Below are 24,241 nucleotides of genomic sequence, written 5' to 3'. Positions count from 1 at the left end.
TCTCTCTCTCTCCTCTTCCTCCATGTCTCCCTCTCCCTCTCTCTCTCTCTCTCCTATCTCCCTCCATGCAGTTGGACCACCGTCAAAGAGAGAGGAAAACTTGTCTCTCCAAATATTTCAACATTGTGGATATTAATTGAAACAATAGATGTGGAGGTGATAGCATATTAAACTGCCACGTTGCGGCAGCTGCAAGCACACTTCATAATTTGTACCCTCTAGTTAAATAATTATTTGTGATATTTGTCTGTACTATGTGATTTTGTTTAGGCTACCTACAAATACATTCTTAATGAGATGCTAGTACATAGAACATGGCAGAAAATACATCTGGAAAATCTTGTTACAAATCCCATTTTAGTTGCCTTGTTTTGGTAGGCCGACTATTTACAGTATATGATCCATGAACACTTTGAATTGTCAAAATAACACTGGAAAAAATGTTCGTCAAAAATTAAATGCTGTTGATTTATCTATTGTACAACCCATTCTCATCTTAATTACTCCAACATTCCCACTTTTTGACCAAACTGTTGCCTTCTGGCAGGCGTTACCGCAGCATCCGGTCGTGCACACGCAGACTTGACAACAATTTTGCGGGAAGCAGAAGTGGGCGTGGCTTACGTGTGCTGAGGAGGTACCTGTAACAGGTGGAGGCGGAGCTCTGGGGGTCAGTGGCACAGGTGGTTGTGCAGGTGGGTCAGGGCAGGAAGGAGGAGGATGCAGTACGATTGGTCTGTACCTCAGGTACAGGACCCCCCCCCACACACACACTTATGCAGGGGAACACCCTCAACACACCTGGAGACAACAACCTTTTTAATGAAAATTCATTCATCTAAAAATAAATGGAGTTAGACCTGAAAGGGTTCACTAAAGTTTGGGAGGAAGGTGGCACACCAAGACTCCTCCTTCTCCAATCAACTAACACACATCAGCCCAGTAAAGCACGGAGGAATGTGACCTAACTCCCCTTTGTCAATTAAGAGTTCTGTATAAAGTATCTTCCATTCCTCTGGTCTCTGTGCTAACATGCTCCCCCTCTGAGGTCAGGCCTAACTGACTCTAGAGGAGCAGCACAGGACACAGGCTCTGCTGGATCAGTCCTTCACCTGCCAGGGTCACGCCCTCAGACACCCTGGGCAGCACTCCAGCTGGGGGCTGGGGAGAGACATTCAGTGGGGATCCATGGATCTCAGTCTTCATAGAACCAGGTCATATCTCCTGACCTCCATCACCACCCTGGTCACCTGTACCTCTGACCCTACTCCAGGTCATGTCCCTGACATTAATGCCTCAGGGCTCAGACTGCTGTTTACCAACTGGGCTGAGCTGGTAGGCAAATCACTGACCTTCCTGGTTAGGAACATTTCACGTGAAAACAAAGAGGATTTCCTTGTTGAGGATTTGACTGACCATTGACCACATGACATAGGTACCATTTTGACTGTCAACAATATTAATACAAATGGTTTCATCTCCCCTCCTCTACCTCTCTCTTTCTCTCTGTGTGTCTCTCTCAGCAACACTTTAAATAAAGGTTACCTTAACCACCATGTAGCAACAGGGATAGTTACAACATTGTTGGTATGTAGAAAATGCTATGATCAACAATCAATTTGCTTTGTTAAGACATTTGTCTACTTCAAACACACTCCTGGATGACACAGCAGCAGCAGCAGGCTCCACTAGATGTTCTCCTCCAACACAGTGTTCTCATGTTCAGGAGAGAGAGAGAGAGAGAGAGAGACGGAGAGGGAGAGACGGAGAGGGAGAGAGAGGGAGTGAGACAGAGAGAGAGAGAGAGAGAGAGAGAGAGAGACGGAGAGAGAGAGAGGGAGAGGGAGAGAGAGAGAGACGGAGAGGGAAAGACGGAGAGGGAGAGACGGAGAGGGAGAGAGAGGGAGAGAGAGAGAGAGACGGAGAGGGGGAGACGGAGAGGGAGAGGCGGAGAGGGAGAGAGAGAGAGAGAGAGAGAGGGAGAGAGAGAGAGAGACGGAGAGGGAGAGACGGAGAGGGAGATAGAGGGAGAGAGAGAGAGACGGAGAGGGAGAGACGGAGAGGGAGAGACGGAGAGGGAGAGAGAGAAAGAGAGGAGATATAGAGAAAAAGAGGGAGAAACTGAGAGGTAGAAAGAGACAGAGTGAGACATACATCATCCTCGTGATATCATCTAAAAGCAGTATCAGTAAATTGTATTGCACTGATGAGTACAACTAAATTGTAATTGTTTCATACCTGCCGATGTGAATCTACAGAATAATTCAAGTTTGTCCTCTGAAAGCACACAGCTTTAGAGTAACCAAGCCGTACCCAAGCATAATAACCCTTATAAAGACCAAGTGTAGCTTGCAAGACCACGTCTGTTACACAAGCATAATAACCCTGATGACCTTATAAAGACCAAGCATAACAACCATGATTACCTCATAAAGAGCAGCCGTGATCAACGCCAGCAGTACCAGCCCCCCCAGGGAGCCGCCCACGATCTCCTTAGTCAGGTCCACCTCAGGAAACACCTCCGCGCACGTTTCTACCTGCACACCAGGAAGGACTCAAACATCAGCAGTGTTTCTACCTGCACACCAGGAAAGACTTAAACATCAGCACTGTTTCTACCTGCACACCAGGAAGGACTCAAACATCAGCAGTGTTTCTACCTGCACACCAGGAAGGACTTAAACATCAGCACTGTTTCTACCTGCACACCAGGAAGGACTCAAACATCAGCAGTGTTTCTACCTGCACACCAGGAAGGACTCAAACATCAGCAGTGTTTCTACCTGCACACCAGGAAGGACTCAAACATCAGCAGTGTTTCTACCTGCACACCAGGAAGGACTCAAACATCAGCAGTGTTTCTACCTGCACACCAGGAAGGACTCAAACATCAGCAGTGTTTCTACCTGCACACCAGGAAGGACTCAAACATCAGCAGTGTTTCTACCTGCACACCAGGAAGGACTATTTTGCTACCCAGGGTAGCCTATAGTGGAAAGTCGACTCAACATAAACTACTACGAAGATGTCAGGTCTCCCCTTGTACTAGCTAGCTATGTATAGCAAAATGACGATAACATTACCTTTAAACAAGAAGCCTCAAACATATGGTGTATACGTTTTAATCGATGCAATCTTTAATAATGAATCACTTAAAATCCTTTTATTTATTTATTTATTGTTATTTTTTACAGATACAGTAGTGTCAGTTGTGTTTGTCCTTTAGTATATTAACGTGAAAATATAGGTGCCCTACACCCGATGAAAACAGGTGTCTCCAAATATTTGAACATTATGGATATTAATTGAAACAATAGATGTGGAGGTGATAAGCCTATAGTTCAATAAACTGCCACGTTGCAGTGGCTGCAAGCACACTTCACAATTTGTACCCTCTAGTTTAATTGTTATTTGTGATAATTGTCTCTACTTCATAATTTTGTTTAGGCTACCTACAAATACATTCCTATTGAGATGCTAGTACATAGAACATGGCATAAAATTCATCTGGAAAATATTGTTACAAATCCCATTTTATGTTGCCTTGATTTTGGTAGGTCTACTATTTACAGTACATGATCCATTGACACTTTGAAATGTCAAAATAACACTGAAAAACATTTACTTCACAAATGAAATGCTATTAATTTATCATTGTACAACCCATTGTCATAGTTACTCCAACATTCACACTTTTTGACCAAACTGTGTGTAAAAAGTCCAGAACTTTCCTCAATGTCCTTAACTAATGGTCAGTTTATTACCCGGTCTCTTAACAGTGGGGCTCAACCTACTGTTTCCTCTTACACATTGCTGTATAAGTAAATTCATGGTAAGGTTAGGCAAGGTGCTGAATGATGGTTGGTTAGGTCTTGATGTTTGAATAGCCAGCTCCAGACGTCCAGCACAGAGGTATCTGGCCTCTAACTGAGGAGGGGAGGCTGGGCCTCTAACTGAGGAGGGGAGGCTGGGCCTCTAACTGGGGGGGGAGGCTGGTCTTCTGCTGCAACAGGCTGGGGCTGGTTTTCCTCCGCTGGGTCACTGCAGCAACAAGAGAACAGGAGGAGGAGACGTCACCAACACACCAGGAAACACTGACAGCCTGTCTTGATGTAGGGGGACAAAACCCTTACAGCATGTCTTAAAGTAGGGGGACAAAACCCTTACAGCATGTCTTGATGTAGGGGACAAAACACTGACAGCATGTCTTGATGTAGGGGACAAAACACTGACAGCATGTCTTGATGTATGATTATGGGGACCAAGTCATGCATGTGAGGTGACATGTTTTTTTCGCTACAGCTATAATGGTCAAACATGCTGAATGTTGCCGTTTACCGCCCAAATAACCTTCACTCGTGATTGGTCGGCGACATAAAGGTTGACATCCAATCATGAGGCGGAAATATATGAGGTTAGATCTTATGAGAGCGACAGCCAATGAATGTGAGGCAAATCATGACAGAAGCTGTGACAGAGCAGGAGCAAATCAACAGAGCTGGACAGGAAGTAAACAATACTTTGGCTGAAGGAATCATTCCACTTACGAAGGGTCCTGTTCACTCAAAAGCGGGCAAACTCAGGCCCCATACTGAAATAAAAAGACAGTCGTTGGATATGAACATCCTTACTCTTCCCAAAGTGTATTTAATTCATGTTAAACACAACTGTATATCTATAACCACTGCACACACATAACACAAGTAGAATTTCTTCACTTAACACTACAGAAGTTAAAACTATACAATACATTCGATGTACAGAAAACTGAATGGGACGCTCACTGAATTGTAGTTGTCAAATAAACTGATTGTTATTGGCTCAATACATTTCCCAGAATTCAGTTGTGTTTGCCCTCTTTAAATCAGAGTTAAGGTTGAACTGTCCATCATACAACAGCTTGTTCTCAATCGAATCAAACAAGAAATGACCGAAACAGAGTCTTAACAGAAAAGAGAGGGGAGAAATTTGGACGAGCAAGCACACACACAGATACAAACCCACAAAACAAACAAACAAAATACGCAAGTACGTCCCACAAACCCATTTATGGACGAAACAACATTGAAATGGACCAGCGGTGTGCAGGACGCAGAAGGGGGCGGGGCTTACGTGCACTGAGGAGGTACCTGTAGCAGGTGGAGGCGGAGCTCTGGGGGTCAGTGGCACAGGTGGGTGTGCAGGTGGGTCAGGGCAGGAAGGAGGAGGATGCAGTACGATTGGTCTGTACCTCAGGTACAGGACCCCCCCCCCCACACACACACTTATGCAGGGAACACCCTCAACACACCTGGAGACAACAACCTTTTTATGAAAAGGTCATTCATCTCAAAATAATCAACAAAATAGTTGTTCTGACAGGGCCAGTCTCTCTTCTCTCCCTCCATCCACACACACCCCGTCCCCTGCCAGTGTCCTGAACATGGACTCCCCTGAGTGGTGATCCACAGATCGCAGGTTCAAATCCCCCCTGTGTACGTCTCTATGGATAAAAGTGTCTGCTAAAGGAACAAAGTGTTTCTCTAAATGAGCAGGTTTGTTGACCCCACATGCTCCCCCTCTGAGGTCAGGCCTAACTCTGACTCTAAAGGAGCAGCACAGGACACAGGCTCTGCTGGATCAGTCCTTCACCTGCCAGGGTCACGCCCTCAGACACCCTGGGCAGCACTCCAGCTGGGGGCTGGGGAGAGACATTCAGTGGGGATCCATGGATCTCAGTCTTCATAGAACCAGGTCATATCTCCTGACCTCCATCACCACCCTGGTCCCCTGTACCTCTGACCCTACACCATGTCCAATTAATGCCTCATGGCTCAGACTGCTGTATCCCAACTGGGCTGGGGTGGTAGGCAAATCACTGACCTCCCTGGTTAGGAACATTTCACGTGAGACCAAAGAGTATTTCCTTGTTATCTGTGGTTATAACAGATCCCTTCAGTCACACAGGACCCCTCAGCACAGGAGCTAAACAGCCTCTAAACAGTCTCTACCTCATTTGCAACATCCCTTACATGGTCAACGTAAGTGAACAATGCAAAGCAGACATACAGGAAAGGTATCTTAATTCAGGTGTTTTTTGTTTTGTTCCCCCCCCCCCCCACACACACACACACACACATGCAGCCAGGCCAGTGACAACCATAGGTTGGGTATCAGAACACGGGGGTGCGGGGGGTGGGGGTGGAAGGTGACACCAAATGTGTAAGTGGAGGTTGTGTCATCTAAGCATGAGAGGGGGGGGGGGGGGGGAGGCCAAGAGGGAGGAAACGTTGTTAGGGGGTTTGATTAATGAAGATTACAAAAGTTACCATGGAGACTCAAATCACATTATGCTTGTAGTTTGTACAACTTTGAGAATTCATTTAGTTCTTTCCCCATGTTTTAATTGCACTCAGCTGTTTGATTGGTTTCCCAAACATCCTAACTGAGCTACTATAAAAGTAATTGTTTTACAGTACCTCTCGTAATTAAACGTATCAAATTCCTAAGATGAAAAAGCACTCATACTGTTCCATTTGTACATTCTAAGAATATACATGAACAAGATTTCTCAAACTATTTATTCAGGTTTTTAAGAGTAAAAAGTCACCACACATTTGAGGTCATTTTCAACATTACACTGTTTTGGTGTCCCCAAAGCATGCATATCAATAATTTGTACAATATTCTGATCTTTTTACAACAAAAATGCAATGTTCCATAAACCAAACAGACACAAAATGGAAATCTAATGCTTGTTATTGATCGCCACAGAGAGCTGGTGTGCTATGTAGGCAGAGGTGGCACTCATACCTGAACCTTTAGTCTAGTGGAGGAAGAAGAAACACTGGCAGCTTCCGGTCGTTTGACTTTTGTCTCTAAACGTACCAGAACAGAGATGCACAGGGAGTTGGCAAAGCTTGGGGGAGACATGGTCACACAAAGAGAGAAAGAGAGAGGGGAAGGGAGTGTGGGGGACTGGAGCCAGAAAGAGAGCAGAGACAACGTGATGCAAGGACAACATTTGGGTTGGAGATGGAGGCACACAGAGAGCTGTTTGTGTCCTCCTCTCTCTCGGCAAGCTGTCATGATGGCGTCAAAAGCTCTGAGAGGAGATGTCCAGGTGAAGGGGACAGTGCAGAAGATCTCACAGGGACAGGACAGCACAGAGCGTGAGTTTACTGACAGGCACTGACACACAGAAAGACTAGTCTTTACTTGACCACATGGACACCCTGCCAGACATCACAGCTGCTGTCTCAGAGCTCCATTAGAGGAGAGAAGCACAAGAAGGCTGAACAAAGTTTAAACCACAAACCAACCCCTCTTCCCTCCAGGTCGCAATATGATCAGTTTAAGTATTGCAGACCGAGATGCATGTGATACAAATCAAAGACAAAAGCCAGTTTGTCTACAATCCAATTGTATTATTGCTGTAAAATTTAGCCGTCTAGGCTTCACTAAATAACAGACCTCAGCAACGAAACATGCCGCTATAGCATTGCTTGTTAATTGATAATCGTGTTACTTGCAGACAAAACTGTTTTTTCAAAGGGGTTTGAATGGGAGAGTTTGTTAGCACACAGTGTCGTTTAGCACCTTTGGAACGTGGGGGTGAAGGGGGTGGGGAGAGGCAGGGGGCTTTTCTTTCATGCATGGATGCTAACCTAACCTAGCGCTGCATCTCTTCAGGGGTTAGGGTAGGTTGTCCTCATTCAGCCTTGGTATAGTATTCAGACAACAACAAATCCTCAAAAGGACCCCTACCACCTCTATGATGAGGAAGGGGTGTCTTTAACATTGCCCGAACATTAACGATGACATGTTACAACAGCTTCTGATTCCATTAGTAACAGATAGCATAATATACGTTTACAGTGAGTCAAAGAAAAACAGAAGATAGAGTCCTTTAGTGCTATTTCGTCAACTGATGATATATAGATCGTTTGTGTATGGCACATGTATTTACAGTAAACATTCTGGTCATCTATTCATTGTCTTGAGTCCTACCAATACTTTTAACAACAATTCAATGACACTGGAGTTATTCCACTACAGGTGACTCGTAGCGTCTCGCTGAAGAGAATAACGGACATTTTTGGAACAACTATCAAGTTTTTTAGCATTCTGTTAAAAAACCCAGCAGCTAATGTGCCCTTGGTTCATCATGACAATGTTTACAATATTACAGCCCTCTTTGGATAATCCATTAAACCGACACTCCGATTTATTAAAAAAATCCTCTCGTAGTTTGCACCTCAACTGACGACTGTTAAAACCCTTTTTATTAGTTATGGGAGACTAACCCATTCATAAAACAAAAGTGCACATGAGTACATGCATGAAAGACAAGCAAACAACAAGTTCCTCAGAAGTCCATTCCATTGATTTCACAAAGGAGGAGGCCACAGAGTTCTCCTTTGGCCCTTAGCTGTTAGCAAGGGTTGGTTAGCTTTGCATGGTAGGAGGGGTGGGAGGGGCAGGGGAGGGAGAACACGCACCCTGGTGGTGAGGAGGGACTTGAGGTGGGGCTGTATTGCAGTGAGCAGAAGGAATAGGGAAAGGTGAGGGTTGAGGATTGGCTTGACGAGTTGAAGGGGGATGAGGGGGGGGGCGGGGAGTCTGTGCACTGGGAGCAGAGGTTGAGTCTGTGTGTCTGTCCTCTCACACTGTTGAAATCAATTTGCCCTCTGTTGAACTGTGGAACAAAGAGAGGAAGAAGCTGGCAGGTGAGAGAAGCATGTGGTCACATGGTGGAGGACCAGAAGAAGGGGGGTGGGGGGAAGGGGCTTAGTCTGCCCCCCTGCTGCCCTCTCGGTCCTTACCACCCTAGTCTACAAAGGGTGCGGGCAAACGTTGTTTCTCACATGACACGTCGACGAACATGCTTTAACTGGGCTGAGCTAACATCATCTAGGAGTGGAGTGAGTGGGTGAGCATAACTTTGTAAAAAAGGTGGTTCGAGTGAGGCTTGTGGAAATACTTGTGCGCGCTGGATTTGAAGGACACCTCTGTGTGTGGCCACTAGGGGGGGCTACAGCTATGAGGAGAGGTGGGGGGGGGGGGGGGGCATGCAAGGGGCTTTCCTTGAGATCAGGTGAATGAACAAAAGGAGAAAATCAAGACAGAAACTCCAGATGTGACACAGATAAGCAGTGATAAGGACAGCAAGAGGAAACGATACGTCAGATGAGGAGGAAGAAACAGGGAGAGGTGTTTACGGAGGGAGATGAGGAAGGGTGCATGGTCTGAAGGGGGGCTGGGGGGGGTCAGGGTCAACAATCTTACCCTGCACTGTGGACGGCTGAACTCGACCATCGTTACGTCTTATCAACTTAAACATTTGACATAATAAAATAAAAAAACATAACAATACAACATAAATAAATAAGACAAAAGGAAACATGACTCGACAAAGACAAAATAACTGTAAAACAAAAGGGACCGGAATGTTTCCTTGTGCTGAGTGAGATAAAAGTGGACACTTGTTTTCTTGTATGGGCTCTCCTGGGCCTCACAGGGGTGGGGCTTCCTATCTGGTCTACCCTTCTTACAGAGCTGTCAAGCACCACCTGCATGTGATGAGAATGAAATCTGGAGTCTTACCTTGTGGGGAAGTGGACCTCATACTCTTCAAGTCTTTGCTGTGAAAATATAAAACAACTCGTCAGTCAATTACATTTAACCAACTGTAATGTAAATACAGGTACAGCTGTATTAGCTTACAAAATTTGCTGTGAAATAACAGTAGCAGTATCACAACTATCCAGAAGGGGGCAGTAGCAGTACATAGCTCAGAGAGATGCAGTGTCTTTAGATAAGAAGTTAACTTTTCTAAAGAGAACTTGATGGGTAGGTGCAATCCTGAGAGCACTCAGATAGAAGATTTGTGTGAAGCACTGTCGTACACATTCCCTTTGTAACAGACTAAGAAGTTTGACGTTTTGCTTTAGGACGTTGTCATCCCGTAAACAAGATTATTTTAAGAAAACGGGAGAAGTTTAGCACTGCAAGTTTTCTCAACTACAGATTTTTTGTTGAAGTAGTTCCATAATGTGTGCAGAGTAATTACAGCCTGCCCACCTCCATAGCTCTGCAGGGATAGGGGGAGGGGGAGGAGAGGGAAGGAGGGGGGGGAGAGGGGGAGTGGACGCTGGAGTTAAAGGTGTGGAGTTATACAACACTGCCTCCGCTTTCTGTGCTCTCTCTCTCGCACTCTCTGTTTGTGTTTCCCTCTGTGCCTGTCTTTCGTGTCTCATGGTCCAGCGGTCTCTCCCTGTCTCTCTCTCCTCCCTGTCTCCCTCTCTCCTCCCTGTCTCTCTCTCTCCTACCTGTCTCTCTCCTCCCTCCCCACTTCCTATTTGAGGGCTAAGCCCACTGTTATCAGCCTGTCAGAAGCACTTTCCTCAAGAGACAAAGCCAGCCAGTCTGCGCTCTGTCATCACACACACACAATACGCGCACAGTGACACGTACACACCGAAACGGACACAAGCATTCCCTCTCAAACACACATGCACACTCATACCCGCTAACCAGACACACACACACACGCGCGCGAGTGAAGCAGAGGGAAACTGATTCGTCGTCCGGTACGCTAATGTTCTAGAACATTTTCACAAGGCTGTAGACGTGCAAGACTCTGAGAGACGAACAACCCTAACTGAAGCTGTTGCACAGCTTCCCGGTAGAGGAGTTAGCCTGGTGTCGTGCTGAAGCGAGCAGCGTCTCGCTTCTGTAACCACGGCCAGAGAGGACACAGGCATTTGTGTGTCTATGTACGTGTATGTGTGTGTGTGTGTGTGTGTGTGTATGTGCGCTCACCTGTGGGAACCCCGGCCCTGCCACGCTGTAGGGCCGCTGCTGACGGCTGTGCGTTGCCATGGCGCCCTGTGCCAGCAGGCGAGACGACATGATGTACTCCTGACTGGCCAGAGCGCCGTCCTCTCTGTCCAGAAGGTTCCCTGTGCTGCTGCTCTTCCCGTGCTGCAGACTGCTGCGCGCGCGCGCACACACACACACACACACACACACACACACACACACACACACACACACACACACACACACACACACACACACACACACACACACACACACACACACACACACACACACACACACACACACACACACACACACACACACACACACACACACACACACACACACACACACACACACACACACACACACACACACACACGGTTAGTTCCACTCACACTTATGCTGCATGGTCAGGGGGTTCTGTTTCCCAGAGGACAATTGGAAAGATGTATGCACTTCCTGTTACCGCTATGAAAGATGTATGCACTTCCTGTTACCGCTATGAAAGATGTATGCACTTCCTGTTACCGCTATGAAAGATGTATGCACTCCCTGTGCTGACGTGTTACACGGAAAGCATTTACATAACCGCACGCGTTACATAAGATGTTAATCACGTCAGAATTTCCAATGACACAGAGTCTGAAGAAGTACACAATGGTCCTCTGTGACATGTTTGCGTGTAAAAAGGGCTAAACAAATAAATTTGATTTTGATTTTTTTTTTTTTTGGTCATGTTGTTTCTTCAGGGACTGGAGTGTTGGGGTTGAACCCTGTAGTGCGGGGGATGGACCAGAGACTGGGAACACCTACTTGTTGACCCTGAGTTTTTCCCCGCTGCTCTCGGGGATCACCCGGGTGTACGAGAAGGGGAACCAGCCACGCCTGCAGAGGAAGGGAAGGTGAACCAGAACTCATGAGCACCCAGAAGCACACAGGAAAACATTCCAATCCCATGAACATGACAGGATGTAGAATCCCGCTGTGACCCGCTCACATCCTGTTCCTGTCGTTCTCGCCGTAGTGCCAGCCGTCACGCGCCTCGGGCACCAGCAGGGTGATGACGTCGCCCTCTGAGAAGCTCAGCAGGGTGCTGTTGTCGCCGGCGGCGTGAGAGAAGACGGCCTGGACACGGGTGCGGCCGTTCCTCTCCAGGCCGGCCGCCATGGAGCTGGACCGGGGCAGGGTGCGGTTCTCAGCTGGGAGGAGGAGGAGGAGAGCAGGGGATAGGAGGGGGAGACTGTCAATCAACAGGTATATAACTGGATGAGAATAGGCATTGTAAACATTTGTTCATGAAAACCACGCTAAGTTCCGTAAGAAGGGGGTTTGTAAGTGTTGGAAACGATCCAAAAGGAATCCGACACTGGTCTCTGCTGGGGCTTAGATAAAGGCATAACCGTGTTCATGGTGAAAGAACGTAACTCCTAGGTGACTTTTCCTGCTTCTTCTGCCTCTGTCCTTCATCTATTTTCATCCCTGGTCCCTCCCTGTGTTCCGCTCTCGGGCCTGTCCCTCTGGCCTGGCCTGCTTCCATGACAGCCTGCTGGTACTCAGGGATAACCCAGAAAGAGGCCACCAAGCACCATTAGAGGCATAAGGAGAAAGGAAGGAGCTCATGGAATCTTTTCATTCTGTTCAGCTCCTTCCGAGGGCGACTCTAAACCCTCCTGTGGTCGAGCAGATCTACTGAAGGTCTCCTTTCCCCGGCACAAATCGACCCTCCAAGTCCACCAGTGGACGACTGGTGGATTTTTAAATGTATTTATCGTGTGCCTGTTCAGTCAGCCTAAACCTAACCCTGCCTGTTCAGTCTGCCTAACCCTAACCTTAACCCTAACCCTTCAGTCTGCCTAACCCTAACCCTGTTCAGTCTGCCTAACCCTAACCCTAACTCTGCCTGTTCAGTCTGCCTAACCCTAACCCTGTTCGGTCTGCATAACCCTAACACTGTTTGGTATGCCTAACCCTAATCCTAACCCTGTTCGGTCTGCCTAACCCTAACCAAGATGCCCCATGCCATCCAGGTCTTTCTCCAGTGGCCTTGAGACCAGCCTTACCCAGGGCAGTCTTGAGACCAGCCTTACCCAGGGCAGCCTTGAGACCAGCCTTACCCAGGGCAGTCTTGCTCTTGACGGGGGCAGCCTTGCGGACAGGGAGGGTGTTGGAGTACACCTCGCTGCCCTGCCTGTGAGGCTGAGGGGAGTCCCTGGTCTGGACGTGTTTGCCCTCCATCCAGCGCTGGTAGTCCTCTCCTCCGTGGGCGCCGGTCGTTCCGTTCAGCATCCCCTCCCCTGCTCCCATCAGCCTCTGCAGACAGACACATTAGCATGTTCTTGAGCGGGGGCTCGCTCACATCACCACAGCACGCTTGCATAACGTTCAGTTATCACATCCACAGGAAGGAGAGTCCGCTAGTCTGGAACTGGGTCAGGAAATGCTATTTAATGAGGAGATCAATCAACTGAATTGGAGGGAAAAGTATTATGAATGATGTGTGTCTCACGGGGAGTTGAGGGATAGTCACATGGCTGGACCAATAGATAACAGACTGGTCCTATAGATAACAGACTGGTCCTATAGATAACAGACTGGTCCTATAGATAACAGACTGGTCCTATAGATAACAGACTGGTCCTATAGATAACAGACTGGTCCTATAGATAACAGACTGGTCCTATAGATGACAGGATGTCTTGTACTGAGGCAGAGCGGCGTTCTCCTGTCTGTGGAGATGGCAGAGCGGCGTTCTCCTGTCTGTGGAGATGGCAGAGCGGGGTTCTCCTGTCTTTAGGGCTCCATCTCTGGGGAACGTTACACAGCAGAACCTTTCTGGAGCCGCCTTGTACTGTGTAATCCTCATTAGCAGCAGTTGTTTGATGTGAATCCTGGAGGCCTCCTCTCAGGACATTACAAAACAAACACAAACACAGCTCCCAGGCAGAGAGCAGGCTGGCAGGCAGAGGAGCCACAGGAATTTGGTTCCTAGCAACATGCTAATTACCGCACCAGGCAACTTGATTTGCATATGTGGAATGGGTATCATGATGTGGAGTGTGTGTGTGTGTGTGTGTGTTGATGCACTGAGAGCTCCTGTAATGTAATCATCCCATTCATGGTGTGTGTGTGTATGTGTGTACGTATGCATGTGTGTGGAGTGTTCCTATTAGACAATGAGTCTTCCACAATCCACTGGGACAGATTTTGACATTAAGACCTCCAGTCTTCACGCCTCATGACTTGAGCACGACATTTGATTCACATGAATCTGAATCTACTTCCTACGGAACTACCTGAGGAGGTAACCAGGTGAGGAGGCGGACTCACCTGTTGACCACCTGCCATGAGTGCTGCCAGCTCAGGGGGCACAGGGAGGGGCTTGGCCCCGGGGATGGGCTCCGAGATCACCAGGTTGCCCTTGGAGGGGTGGTGGGCGCCCCCCAGGGTTCCCCCCGAGGCGCTCATCTGGTGGGCCAGGAGCATGGCACGGTCAGGGAGCTTGGTGGGGTCAGCACAGGCCTGCTGCCACATGGGAATCTTCTGGGCCAGCATGTCTTTACCCTGGAGAGGGAGGGAGGGAGGGAGGGAGGGAGGGAGGGAGGGAGGGAGGGAGGGAGGGAGGGAGGGAGGGAGGGAGGGAGGGAGGGAGGGAGGGAGGGAGGGAGGGAGGGAGGGAGGGAGGGAGGGAGGGAGGGAGGGAGGGAGGGAGGGAGGGAGGGAGGGAAAAAGGTCAAAGCTTGTAGGTTGAAAAACAACAGTAGCAGGTTGAACCTCAGGGATCGTGACAAACCCTAGTCCTGCCAGGAGAGAGAGTGGGAGTCTGAACAACAGAGAAAGAAGAGAGTGCAGAAGCAGCATACATCCACATGTATTAATTAGTTATTGTATACAGTAAATAACTGGCTTATTTTATAGCATGATAGCAATCAAGCACGTGAAGAAATGTCAACATTGACCTGAACATCAAGTTGGTCAGTTTCTTTTGATATTCCCTCTCTGACCTTCCCCATCCTCTCCCTCTCCCACCCATCCTCTCCCTCTCTCTCTCACACCCCCTCCCCCTCTCTCTCTCACCCCCATCCTCTCCCACCCCCTCCCCCATCCTCTCCCCCTCTCTCTCTCACACCCCCTCCCCCTCTCTCTCTCACCGCCATCCTCTCCCACCCCCTCCCCCTATCCTCTCCCCCTCTCTCTCTCACCCCCATCCTCTCCCCCTCTCTCTCTCACACCCCCTCCCCCTCTCTCTCTCTCACCCCCATCCTCTCCCACCCCCTCCCCCATCCTCTCCCCCTCTCTCTCTCACCCCCTCCCCCTATCCTCTCCCCCTCTCTCTCTCACCCCCATCCTCTCCCACCCCCTCCCCCTATCCTCTCACCCCCATCCTCTCCCACCCCCTCCCCCTCTCTGCCCCACTTTTTCAGTGTACCAGTCAGTATGTTGCTCAGTCAGTCTCTGCCTTTGTGGATTCACTCGCAGTGAGTGAGTAATCCCTTTCTGTTGGCAGTGTATGTAGCTAGAGTGTGTGTGTGTGTGTGTGTGTGTGTTGTTTGACCGTGGGTGGAGTGTGTGGTACACACCAGCGGGATGATAAACTCTGCTGGCAGATGGTGTGGTTATGTTCCTGCTCACTCCTTCCCTACCTAGCTAGAGAAGCAGTGCAGTCTACTGTGGCTGTGGCCCAGAAGGGCGGAGAGAGAGAGAGAGAGAGAGAGAGAGAGAGAGAGAGAGAGAGAGAGAGAGAGAGAGAGAGAGAGAGAGAGAGAGAGAGAGAGAGAGAGAGAGAGAGAGAGAGAGAGAGAGAGAGAGAGAGAGAGAGAGAGAGAGAGAGAGAGAGAGAGAGAGAGAGAGAGAGAGAGAGAGAGAGAGAGAGAGAGAGAGAGAGAGAGAGAGAGAGAGAGAGAGAGAGAGAGAGAGAGAGAGAGAGAGAGAGAGAGAGAGAGAGAGAGAGAGAGAGAGAGAGAGAGAGAGAGAGAGAGAGAGAGAGAGAGAGAGAGAGAGAGAGAGAGAGAGAGAGAGCGGGGTTACCTTGCTGTGGTAGGCGCTGCTGTTCTTGGCCACGGCACACTGGCGGTCCACCAGGAAGCAGTACCTCCTCCTCTCCTCAGAGAGCGCTGTCTTGTAGCCCTCGGAGATGCAGCTGTCCAGCTCGCTCTGTTTACCGCTGATGGCCTCCACATACTACAGAGAGAAGAAATGGAAACAGGGGAAATATTTAGACTCGGACGATCAGGCTCAGAAAATGGGATCTCCAGCTTCGGAGATATGAAGGATCTCTTCTCCCAGTCAGACACAAGCAGATCCAACACGTAAATACCTGCCTGCAAACACCTTCACTCTCAACAGCTCTCACCATCCCACTCCATGTATTAATACATCCTTCCACCCCCCAACCCCCACCTCCGCCCACTCAGGACTCTCCACCCTTGGCTGAGGACCCAGGCACCCACCCACCAGGCTTGGGCCTCCTGCACCCACATTTTCCTGAGAATTCTGTCTCCCTGCCTGCCCGACACCCTGCCTGTCTGCTTGCCTGCCTCCCTGCCTGTCTGCCTGCCCGCCTGCCTGTTTCCCAGCAATAGAATCAGTCATTTCAATCTGCATCTGACATTTTGTTGGCAAAGACGTTGGCTTCAAGCTCAACCTAAAATCCTGGGGTGACCCGTTTCTGGGGAGGTAAGGATGTCATTTAACCCACAGTGTGCTGTCACAGTGCAGCGTGTGATGTCATGCAGCCCACAGTGTGATGTCACAGTGCAGCGTGTGATGTCATGCAGCCCACAGTGTGATGTCACAGTGCAGCGTGTAATGTCATGCAGCCCACAGTGTGATGTCACAGTGCAGCGTGTGATGTCACAGTGCAGCGTGTAATGTCATGCAGCCCACAGTGTGATGTCACAGTGCAGCATGTGATGTCCTGCAGCCCACAGTGTGATGTCACAGTGCAGCGTGTGATGTCATGCAGCCCACAGTGTGATGTCACAGTGCAGCGTGTAATGTCATGCAGCCCACAGTGTGATGTCACAGTGCAGCGTGTAATGTCATGCAGCCCACAGTGTGATGTCACAGTGCAGCGTGTGATGTCCTGGAGCCCACAGTGTGATGTCACAGTGCAGCGTGTGATGTCCTGGATCCCACAGTGTGATGTCACAGTGCAGCGTGTGATGTCCTGGATCCCACAGTGTGATGTCACAGTGCAGCGTGTGATGTCGCGAACACAAGGCTCTCTAACAGATGGAATACGTCATCTCTGATAATGGCAATGTCAGGCTAGCGTTAGTCATTCATGAAACACAGGAAACAGCCCACGATGAATCCATACTCATCCACCTATACCACAGCTACACTCCCCTCCGGAACAGCCAACCCTTCTACATTCAACCATTAGCATGCTCCTGTTACCTGACTTGCATCTGCGACATACTCATCAGATGACACATGCAAGCAGGAGGAGTAATAGTTTGCATTAAGCACACACACACACACACACACACACGCACGCACGCACACACACACACACACACACACACACACACACAGATGTAAATGTCAGCACCATTACAAAGCTCATTAGAGCAACAGAAGCAGGTGTTGACTGCAATTTACAGCCCAGGTTTACCACCGTCCACACAGCCCCTCACCTACCCCACCACCGCTTCACACACACACACGCGTGTTATGAGCGCACACACACACACACACACACACACACACACACACACACACACACACACACACACACACAAACAGCTCCAAGAGACATGCTTTAGTGTTTCTGGTGTGTCATTCTATCTGTGGATAGAATTGCAGCTGTCTGTCTCGAAGCCAACCTCAGTGGTGTGTGTGTGTGTGTGTGTGTGTATGTATGTGTAAAGTGCATGAGATGCTGAGGTAACCAGCTGGTAAAGTAGCCTATTTGGGTAATGATCATTTCAACCTAACTGACTGAAACAGGAAACATTTCTAAACCAATCAGGAGCCTGATATCCACATTAAAGAGCAGCAACATGTTCCAGTCATTAGTCAGTTGAATATTACAAGCACTGTTAATGCATGCAGTTCATCCAGTGACTATAGGTTCTCTAGCTCTCCGTAGGTGTGGAAGACAGTGTTCTGCTCACCCAGAGAGCTTTCCTTGATACTGAAATTCCTTTTAAGCTCTATCGTCAAAGTTGAAGGATACATTATTAGTTATTTTTTTAAGTAAGCGAGGAGACAGGTTACAGGATCTTATCTTCTTTGTCTACCCAGCATCCTCGGCGGCGGTGAGGGAGAGTGGGGCCTTGGGGTTTGTGCTGACAGGAGGAGTCAGCAGTAAAATGGCGGAGATCAAAAACAAGCCCATGTTCCCTCCGGAAGACCTCAGACAGAACCTGAAGAACCCTGCTGAGAGGAGGGAGGGAGAGAGGGAGAGAGGGAGGGAGGGAGGGAGGGTCTCCTCTCTCAAACGTTTGACCGAGCATCTTACGCTTTGTTGTTAAATCCTTACATTCGTCCAAAGCTACAATAATTGTGTTAAAAGTTAAGCAGATAAGGAGCGGAAGGGCCCAATTCTAACAGTATCAGTGGCTGGTGCCAAGGAACAGTTTGATGTCTTATGCTACTGGAACATTCCAACCCTTTAAATCAGACTTCAGGCACGATGTAAAGGGACTACTGGTGTAATTTAGAGGAGACTGGAGGCATGGTGTTATTGGAACAGAGACCTGAAACATCGTCTGCAGATGTTGAGGATGTTGGAAAGCTCCTCCCAATGCAGAACTTCTCAGAAACATCAAACTGATTCTTTTTACGTGCCGGGGACTTAAATCTGGGTCACTCACAGAGAGGGGAGATGGAGAGAGAAAGCAGTAGAGAGAGCATGTGAGAGAGAGAGAGCGAGAGAGAGCGAGAGCGAGCGAGAGCGAGAGAGCAGGAGAGAGCGAGAGAGAGAGAGAGCAGGAGAGAAAGCAGGAGAGAGAGAGAGCAGGAGAGAGAGAGAGCGAGAGAGCAGGGGAGAGGGAGAGAGAGCGAGAGAGAGCGAGAGAGAGAGAATAAGATGGTCTGTCTTTGTTCTGTTCCTTCAATTATTCAGCCCAGGCTCTCCTCCTCCCCAGCTTGCCTCCTCCTCCTCTCCTCATTTCCTCTCCCTCACCAAAGAAACCACACACACTGTGATGTTCTATGATCCACCCTGACACCATTCCATTAAAAGGTGTTGAGCTGCAGTGTGAGGGTGTGATGTGCTCATGTGTCCTCCCTGTCTTCATGCCCTGCCCTGTCCAGCCCTGCCCTGCCCTGCCCTGTCCAGCCCAGCCCAGCCCAGCCCAGCCCAGCCCAGCCCAGCCCAGCCCAGCCCAGCCCAGCCCAGCCCTGTCCAGCCCAGCCCTGTCCAGCCCAGCCCTGCCCTGCCCTGCCCTGCCCTGCCCTGCCCTGTCCTGCCCTGCCCTGCCCTGCCCTGCCCTGCCCTGCCCTGCCCTGCCCTGCCCTGCCCAGCCCTGTCCTGTCCTGCCCAGCACAGCCCTGCCCTGCCCTGTCCTGTCCTGTCCTGCCCTGTCCTGTCCAGCCCTGTCCAGCCCAGCCCTGTCCAGCCCAGCCCTGCCCTGCCCTGTCCTGCCCTGTCCTGTCCTGTCCTGCCCTGTCCTGTCCAGCCCTGTCCAGCCCAGCCCTGTCCAGCCCAGCCCAGCCCTGTCCAGCCCTGTCCAGCCCTGCCCTGTCCAGCCCAGCCCTGCCCAGCCCTGTCCTGCCCTGTCCAGCCCAGCCCAGCCCAGCCCAGCCCAGCCCAGCCCTGTCCGGACTAAATGACACAGTGTGAGGGTGTGATGTGCTCATGTGTCCTCCCTGTCTTCATGCCCAGCCCTGCCCTGTCCAGCCCAGCCCTGCCCTGCCCTGCCCAGCCCTGCCCAGCCCTGCCCTGCCCTGCCCAGCCCTGCCCTGTCAGGACTAAATGACACAGTGCTAGGAGGTGTGTGTGTGAGAGTTGTGGCGGGGGGGGGGGGGGGGTATTTTGACAGATCTCATCAGTTTACAGCACCAGAGAAGCAGAGAGAGATGCAAAGCAGGACTCATCGCCCCGGGTCCCACTGTACAGGGTGGCCATTGTTCTCAGGAGAGTTGAGAAAGTGGTGAATGTACCCACACTGCTCCTGCTGTCAACCCTTGTTTTCCAACAGCTGTGTTGTCAAAAGTAGTCACTGAGTCAGCTGTGAGGCACGCAAGAGACAGAACCTCAGACTAGATCACTCCCTGGGTTTTTCCAGAGGCAATCCCATTCCTATCAGCTAACTGCACTACTGTCACCGATACAAAGCCTTTAATATGAAATGCGAGAGGAGATTTACTAGGTTATGTCCTGGAATTAGGTTTGTGTTTTACGTGCCCTGAGAGACACCGTAGGAATTGAGTGAATTTTCATTGCCTATGGCTTTAATATCAACATCAATCGTGAAGGAAATGTGGGTTGGGGATCGCCACAGGCGATCGCTGAGCAGTTACAACATTTAATTAAGAGATGGAAGTGAAAACGACCAGCGGTTTTGGACTGCAGAGCCCACCATCACACACACACACACACACACACACACACAGTAATATCAGACACACACACACACCCACTCTCATTAGCACATACTGACACCCAGCAGGGCACTGACGAGACACACTCCCTGGTCGACACACAGATAACGTCTCCTCCTCACACACACACTAATTCGAAATCGATTCGACCCCCCCCCCTTCATGCTCAGCTTCTCTCCGCTTAAAAACCAACAATTACACAACAAATACCCCTCCCCCCACCACCCGTCCCCCCACCACCCCTCCCCCCACCACCACCACAGAGAAGGCTACTGTCACTCGACCTATCCATTCGATCCCTAGTACTTCGCTCCACCCCTCCATCAGTCTCCTCTCTACAGCCTCTAACCCATCAGTCTCCTCTCTACAGTGCCAGTGTTTTATATCACAATCTTTTGGACAGAGAAATTGCCAGAGTCGGAAAGAATGCCACACGCAAAACCTTGGGTACGGTTTACCAAATTGGATTGTACTATGGAGAGAGAGGAGAGTGAAAGGAGGGTGAGGGGAAAAGGGAGAGGAGAGTGAAAGGGGGGGATGAGGGGAAAGGGAGAGGAGAGTGAAAGGGGGGGATGAGGGGAAAAGGGAGAGGAGAGTGAAAGGGGGGGATGAGGGGAAAAGGGAGAGGAGAGTGAAAGGGGGGTGAGGGGAAAAGGGAGAGGAGAGTGAAAGGGGGGGATGAGGGGTGAGGACAAAAAGGTAGGAGGCCCGCTTTTGTTGTCTTCAGGTTGCGTAAGCGCGGTCCACCCCGCGCATGTGGCTGCCCTGCCCGAGGAGGCAGACGGGCATGCAGCAGGTCCACGCCTCCAGCATGATGAGAGCTGCACGGGGCAGCCCAGGCACCTGTCCCACACGCTGCAAACAAACCTTACGCAACCCTGCTCAAGTACAGCACCAACTACAGCAGTGATGAGCCCACTGTGAACCCTTACAGCCCAGTTCAAGTTAACGCCAGATGAGTAGGCTGACAGGGGCCACATCAACTCATCAGCCACCACCAAAAGACTACAATTCCCACTGAACCACAAATCTCAGACTGGGAGCAAATATCCCTGGCAGAATGGAAGCCGAATACCCCTACATTTGTGCTGCAGATGTGCGGTGTGGATGTGGTGTCTGAGCTTTAGGGCCACGTCATCATTGATGGTTTTTGACATGCAGAACATAAGCATGTTCTGAGGACATTGTGTGTGGCTGTAGTCACGTTCTTCCATCAGATTCGATTGGCAGCCTGGATCATACACCTGCTGGGCTGTGGCCAATAGGATCCCATTTTCCTGGCTCTCTAATCACGTCCTCTATGTTCCATACGGTAACCTTGTAACCCACCAGCTGGCTGTACCATCTCTGAACAAGCTAGGCTGTCAGACCACACACACACACACACACACACACACACAGCTGTGAGAGCCAGGCACACACACACACACACACAGCTGTGAGACACACACACACAGACACACAGCTGTGAGACACACACACACACACAGACACACACCCCCTCACCTGCATCTCCTTGTCTCCGTACTTGGCAGGGTTCTTGCTGCCCTGGCTCCTCCTGCGCAGCTTCTTCAGCTCAGCCTGGCACTTCTCCAGACTCTCCCCTTTGCTCTTGTGCTCCGTCTGGTACTTCTTTAGCGCCGCCTGTAGGGGGCAGCAGCACCGTCAGCCACGTCAGAGCGCACCGCGGGGAAGAGACGGCTCGGAGCTGGCCGACCATTCAGAGGTCGCGGTGCCCTTAAGGAAACGCAACGAAGACCAGGCCGTACGTTGCCACACCACCACCCCTACCCCGCTTCCCTCCTCCTCCACCCTAGTACCCCACCCCCCCTGGTCAGGCTGGAGGAGTTTGAAGACAGTAGCGCAGGCGTCATGGTGGGTGGTGTCATATTGGCTGCCACCCACACAAACATCTTTTTTTTTCTGAAATATTTGTTTTAACCTTTCAAAACATTTTCTTCTAACCTTTTCTTTGAAAATGTTTTGGGAATCTTTCTAAAAACTTTTGACCATACTTTTTTAGAGAAAAAAAATACTCAACCTTTAACATATTTTCTTCCCATTTTTTTTTTTTCTATCTTTAGAAATACTTTTCTTCATCATGTTCATCAATGATACCAGAAAAGTCTACTTAAGTACAGTAATAAAGTATTTCTCATCTCTGCTAGAGGAGCTCAGGCATGTCTGATGGTCATAGCTGGCATTAGAAAGCCACTCTGATTCTCCACCACAGCTGAGAGTCTCAAACTGACAGGATCTTAGTGAAGGGGGAACAGCTTTCCTTTAGTGTGCGTCTCCCCCGCCCCCCCAAAAACCTCCCATCATTTGAAGGCTGCTTCACAGAGATGAATTCCCCCCCGAAGAGTTGAAAGTGAGCCAGGACATTGGGTTTTCTGGGAAAGCTTTAAAACAAAAACATGTTTTTTTGGAGAACCAATCAAAGCTTCTAAATCTCTAGAAACATGTTTATCCCTTTAGAACCTCCGAAGTATCTTTCACTCTGATGAAACGAGTCCTAATTCATCGAGTGGAGAGGAAAGCAATTTAGGTAACTTTACTTCTGTGGTTATGATGATAACCGTTGGGGAATAAAGGAGAGAGCAGGAAAGCATGCGCTCATCTCTCACCAACTGTTTTACGAGAATGTGGATCATATCCTGGTATCTCTCAACCTCAGGGAACAATAGCCTGGGGTCGAGTGTGCGTCAAGACTTTCTAAATGCATCCTTCCCTCCAGAACACAACGTCAGAAATACAGGAGCTGGCATACGGCAACATCAAACTGAACCTTGAGAAAAGAAATCTCCCGTTCATAGCTAAGCTGCAACTTATGAAGTTTAAATATCTGTTAGCGTGTCTGTGGGCCGGTCTGTGGGCGTCACGCTGGTGACTGAAGATATTAAGGACTTGGGGAGACTCACGTTCAGATAGCGGGCGTCCAACTCCACTTTCTTCTCCAGCTCAGTCAGCAGCTCGTTGTGGAAGGACTTGAGCTGGAAACCCAAAGAAAACTATTTCATAAGAAAACACACACTTTGTTCAAGTCGTTACGTCCACACAGGTCAAAGCTAACTGTGGTAGCATTCTAACTGGATTGCCAGCAAAACATGGTTTGGAAATAATTAGATTGATGGGTTTGAATGTCAAGTTATAGTCCCACTAACAATCACAATTTAGGGGTGGTTGTTCACTACAGAGTGTGTGAGTGTGTTTAACTCAGTTTATGTGTGTATGTTTGAGAAGATGTTGAGAGCGTGTGAAGATGGCTGGTTCATCAATCAACCATCCCCCTCCCCCCTGGTAATGCTGAAATGAAAAGAAAAAAAAAAAAAAAAGACTAGAAGCAACTTAACCAGTGTGTCTTTAAATAATTAAAGAACCCAAATGAGCACATGTTGCGAGGCCTTCAGAAAAATGAAGATCTCCAGAACATTTCTTTCTGAGGATCGTAGCTTCCTGCTATTCACAAAGGGCCTATAACAACGGTGACTCAACGCACAAATAGGTCAAGTCTGACTAGATCATATCCGTCAGTTCCTTTCAGGTGTGCTAAAGGAGCAGGAACTTTTATGATTTAGACTTAGTCAATCGTGTGTGTCTCCTCCTCACCATGTCTTCAAGCTGCATTTGGATCTGCCTGTGGACCTCAGCCATCTGAAACAGCACGTCCCCTACACAGAGAGAGAGAGACAGAGACAGAGGAAGAGAGACGGAGGGAGAGAGAGAGAGACAGACAGAGGGAGAGAGAGAGAGAGAGAGAGAGAGAGGAAGGGAGAGAAGGAGAATAAAGAATTATATGAAATCCCCTTTAGCCTGCCTTGCGAGAGCCACATCAACGTGCAAAAAGAAGACCATGCAGCCACACAAACACATGAAGGACAAG

The 24,241-nt window shown here is 49.3% G+C and overlaps 1 protein-coding gene across 3 annotated transcripts in view; it reads right to left on the bottom strand.

The window, feature by feature from the left end:
- Nucleotides 1–3,166: 3,166 nt before the first annotated feature.
- Nucleotides 3,167–24,241, bottom strand: part of baiap2b (BAR/IMD domain containing adaptor protein 2b) — a 44,479-nt gene continuing 23,404 nt past the window's right edge. The window contains exons 4-15 of one of the 3 annotated variants that reach the window (XM_084671067.1): nt 23,968–24,029; nt 23,280–23,351; nt 21,865–22,002; nt 15,832–15,984; nt 14,134–14,367; nt 12,921–13,116; nt 11,804–12,005; nt 11,620–11,691; nt 10,804–10,975; nt 9,586–9,623; nt 4,548–4,591; nt 3,908–4,041 (exon numbers count right to left, since the gene is read on the bottom strand). In XM_084671067.1, coding sequence (XP_084527193.1) covers nt 4,564–4,591; nt 9,586–9,623; nt 10,804–10,975; nt 11,620–11,691; nt 11,804–12,005; nt 12,921–13,116; nt 14,134–14,367; nt 15,832–15,984; nt 21,865–22,002; nt 23,280–23,351; nt 23,968–24,029 — 1,367 coding nt within the window. In that variant the 3' untranslated portion in view covers nt 3,908–4,041; nt 4,548–4,563. Of the gene's footprint in view, nt 4,042–4,547; nt 4,592–9,585; nt 9,624–10,803; nt 10,976–11,619; nt 11,692–11,803; nt 12,006–12,920; nt 13,117–14,133; nt 14,368–15,831; nt 15,985–21,864; nt 22,003–23,279; nt 23,352–23,967; nt 24,030–24,241 lie in introns of all 3 variants that reach the window. The other 2 variants (XM_084671066.1, XM_084671065.1) reach the window with 2 other exon arrangements.

This window comes from Hypomesus nipponensis, chromosome 13, assembly GCF_054491055.1.
Source record: "Hypomesus nipponensis isolate SF chromosome 13, ASM5449105v1, whole genome shotgun sequence".
In the NCBI taxonomy this organism is placed as follows: domain Eukaryota; kingdom Metazoa; phylum Chordata; class Actinopteri; order Osmeriformes; family Osmeridae; genus Hypomesus; species Hypomesus nipponensis.
This window is presented reverse-complemented; position numbering and strand designations above follow the sequence as displayed.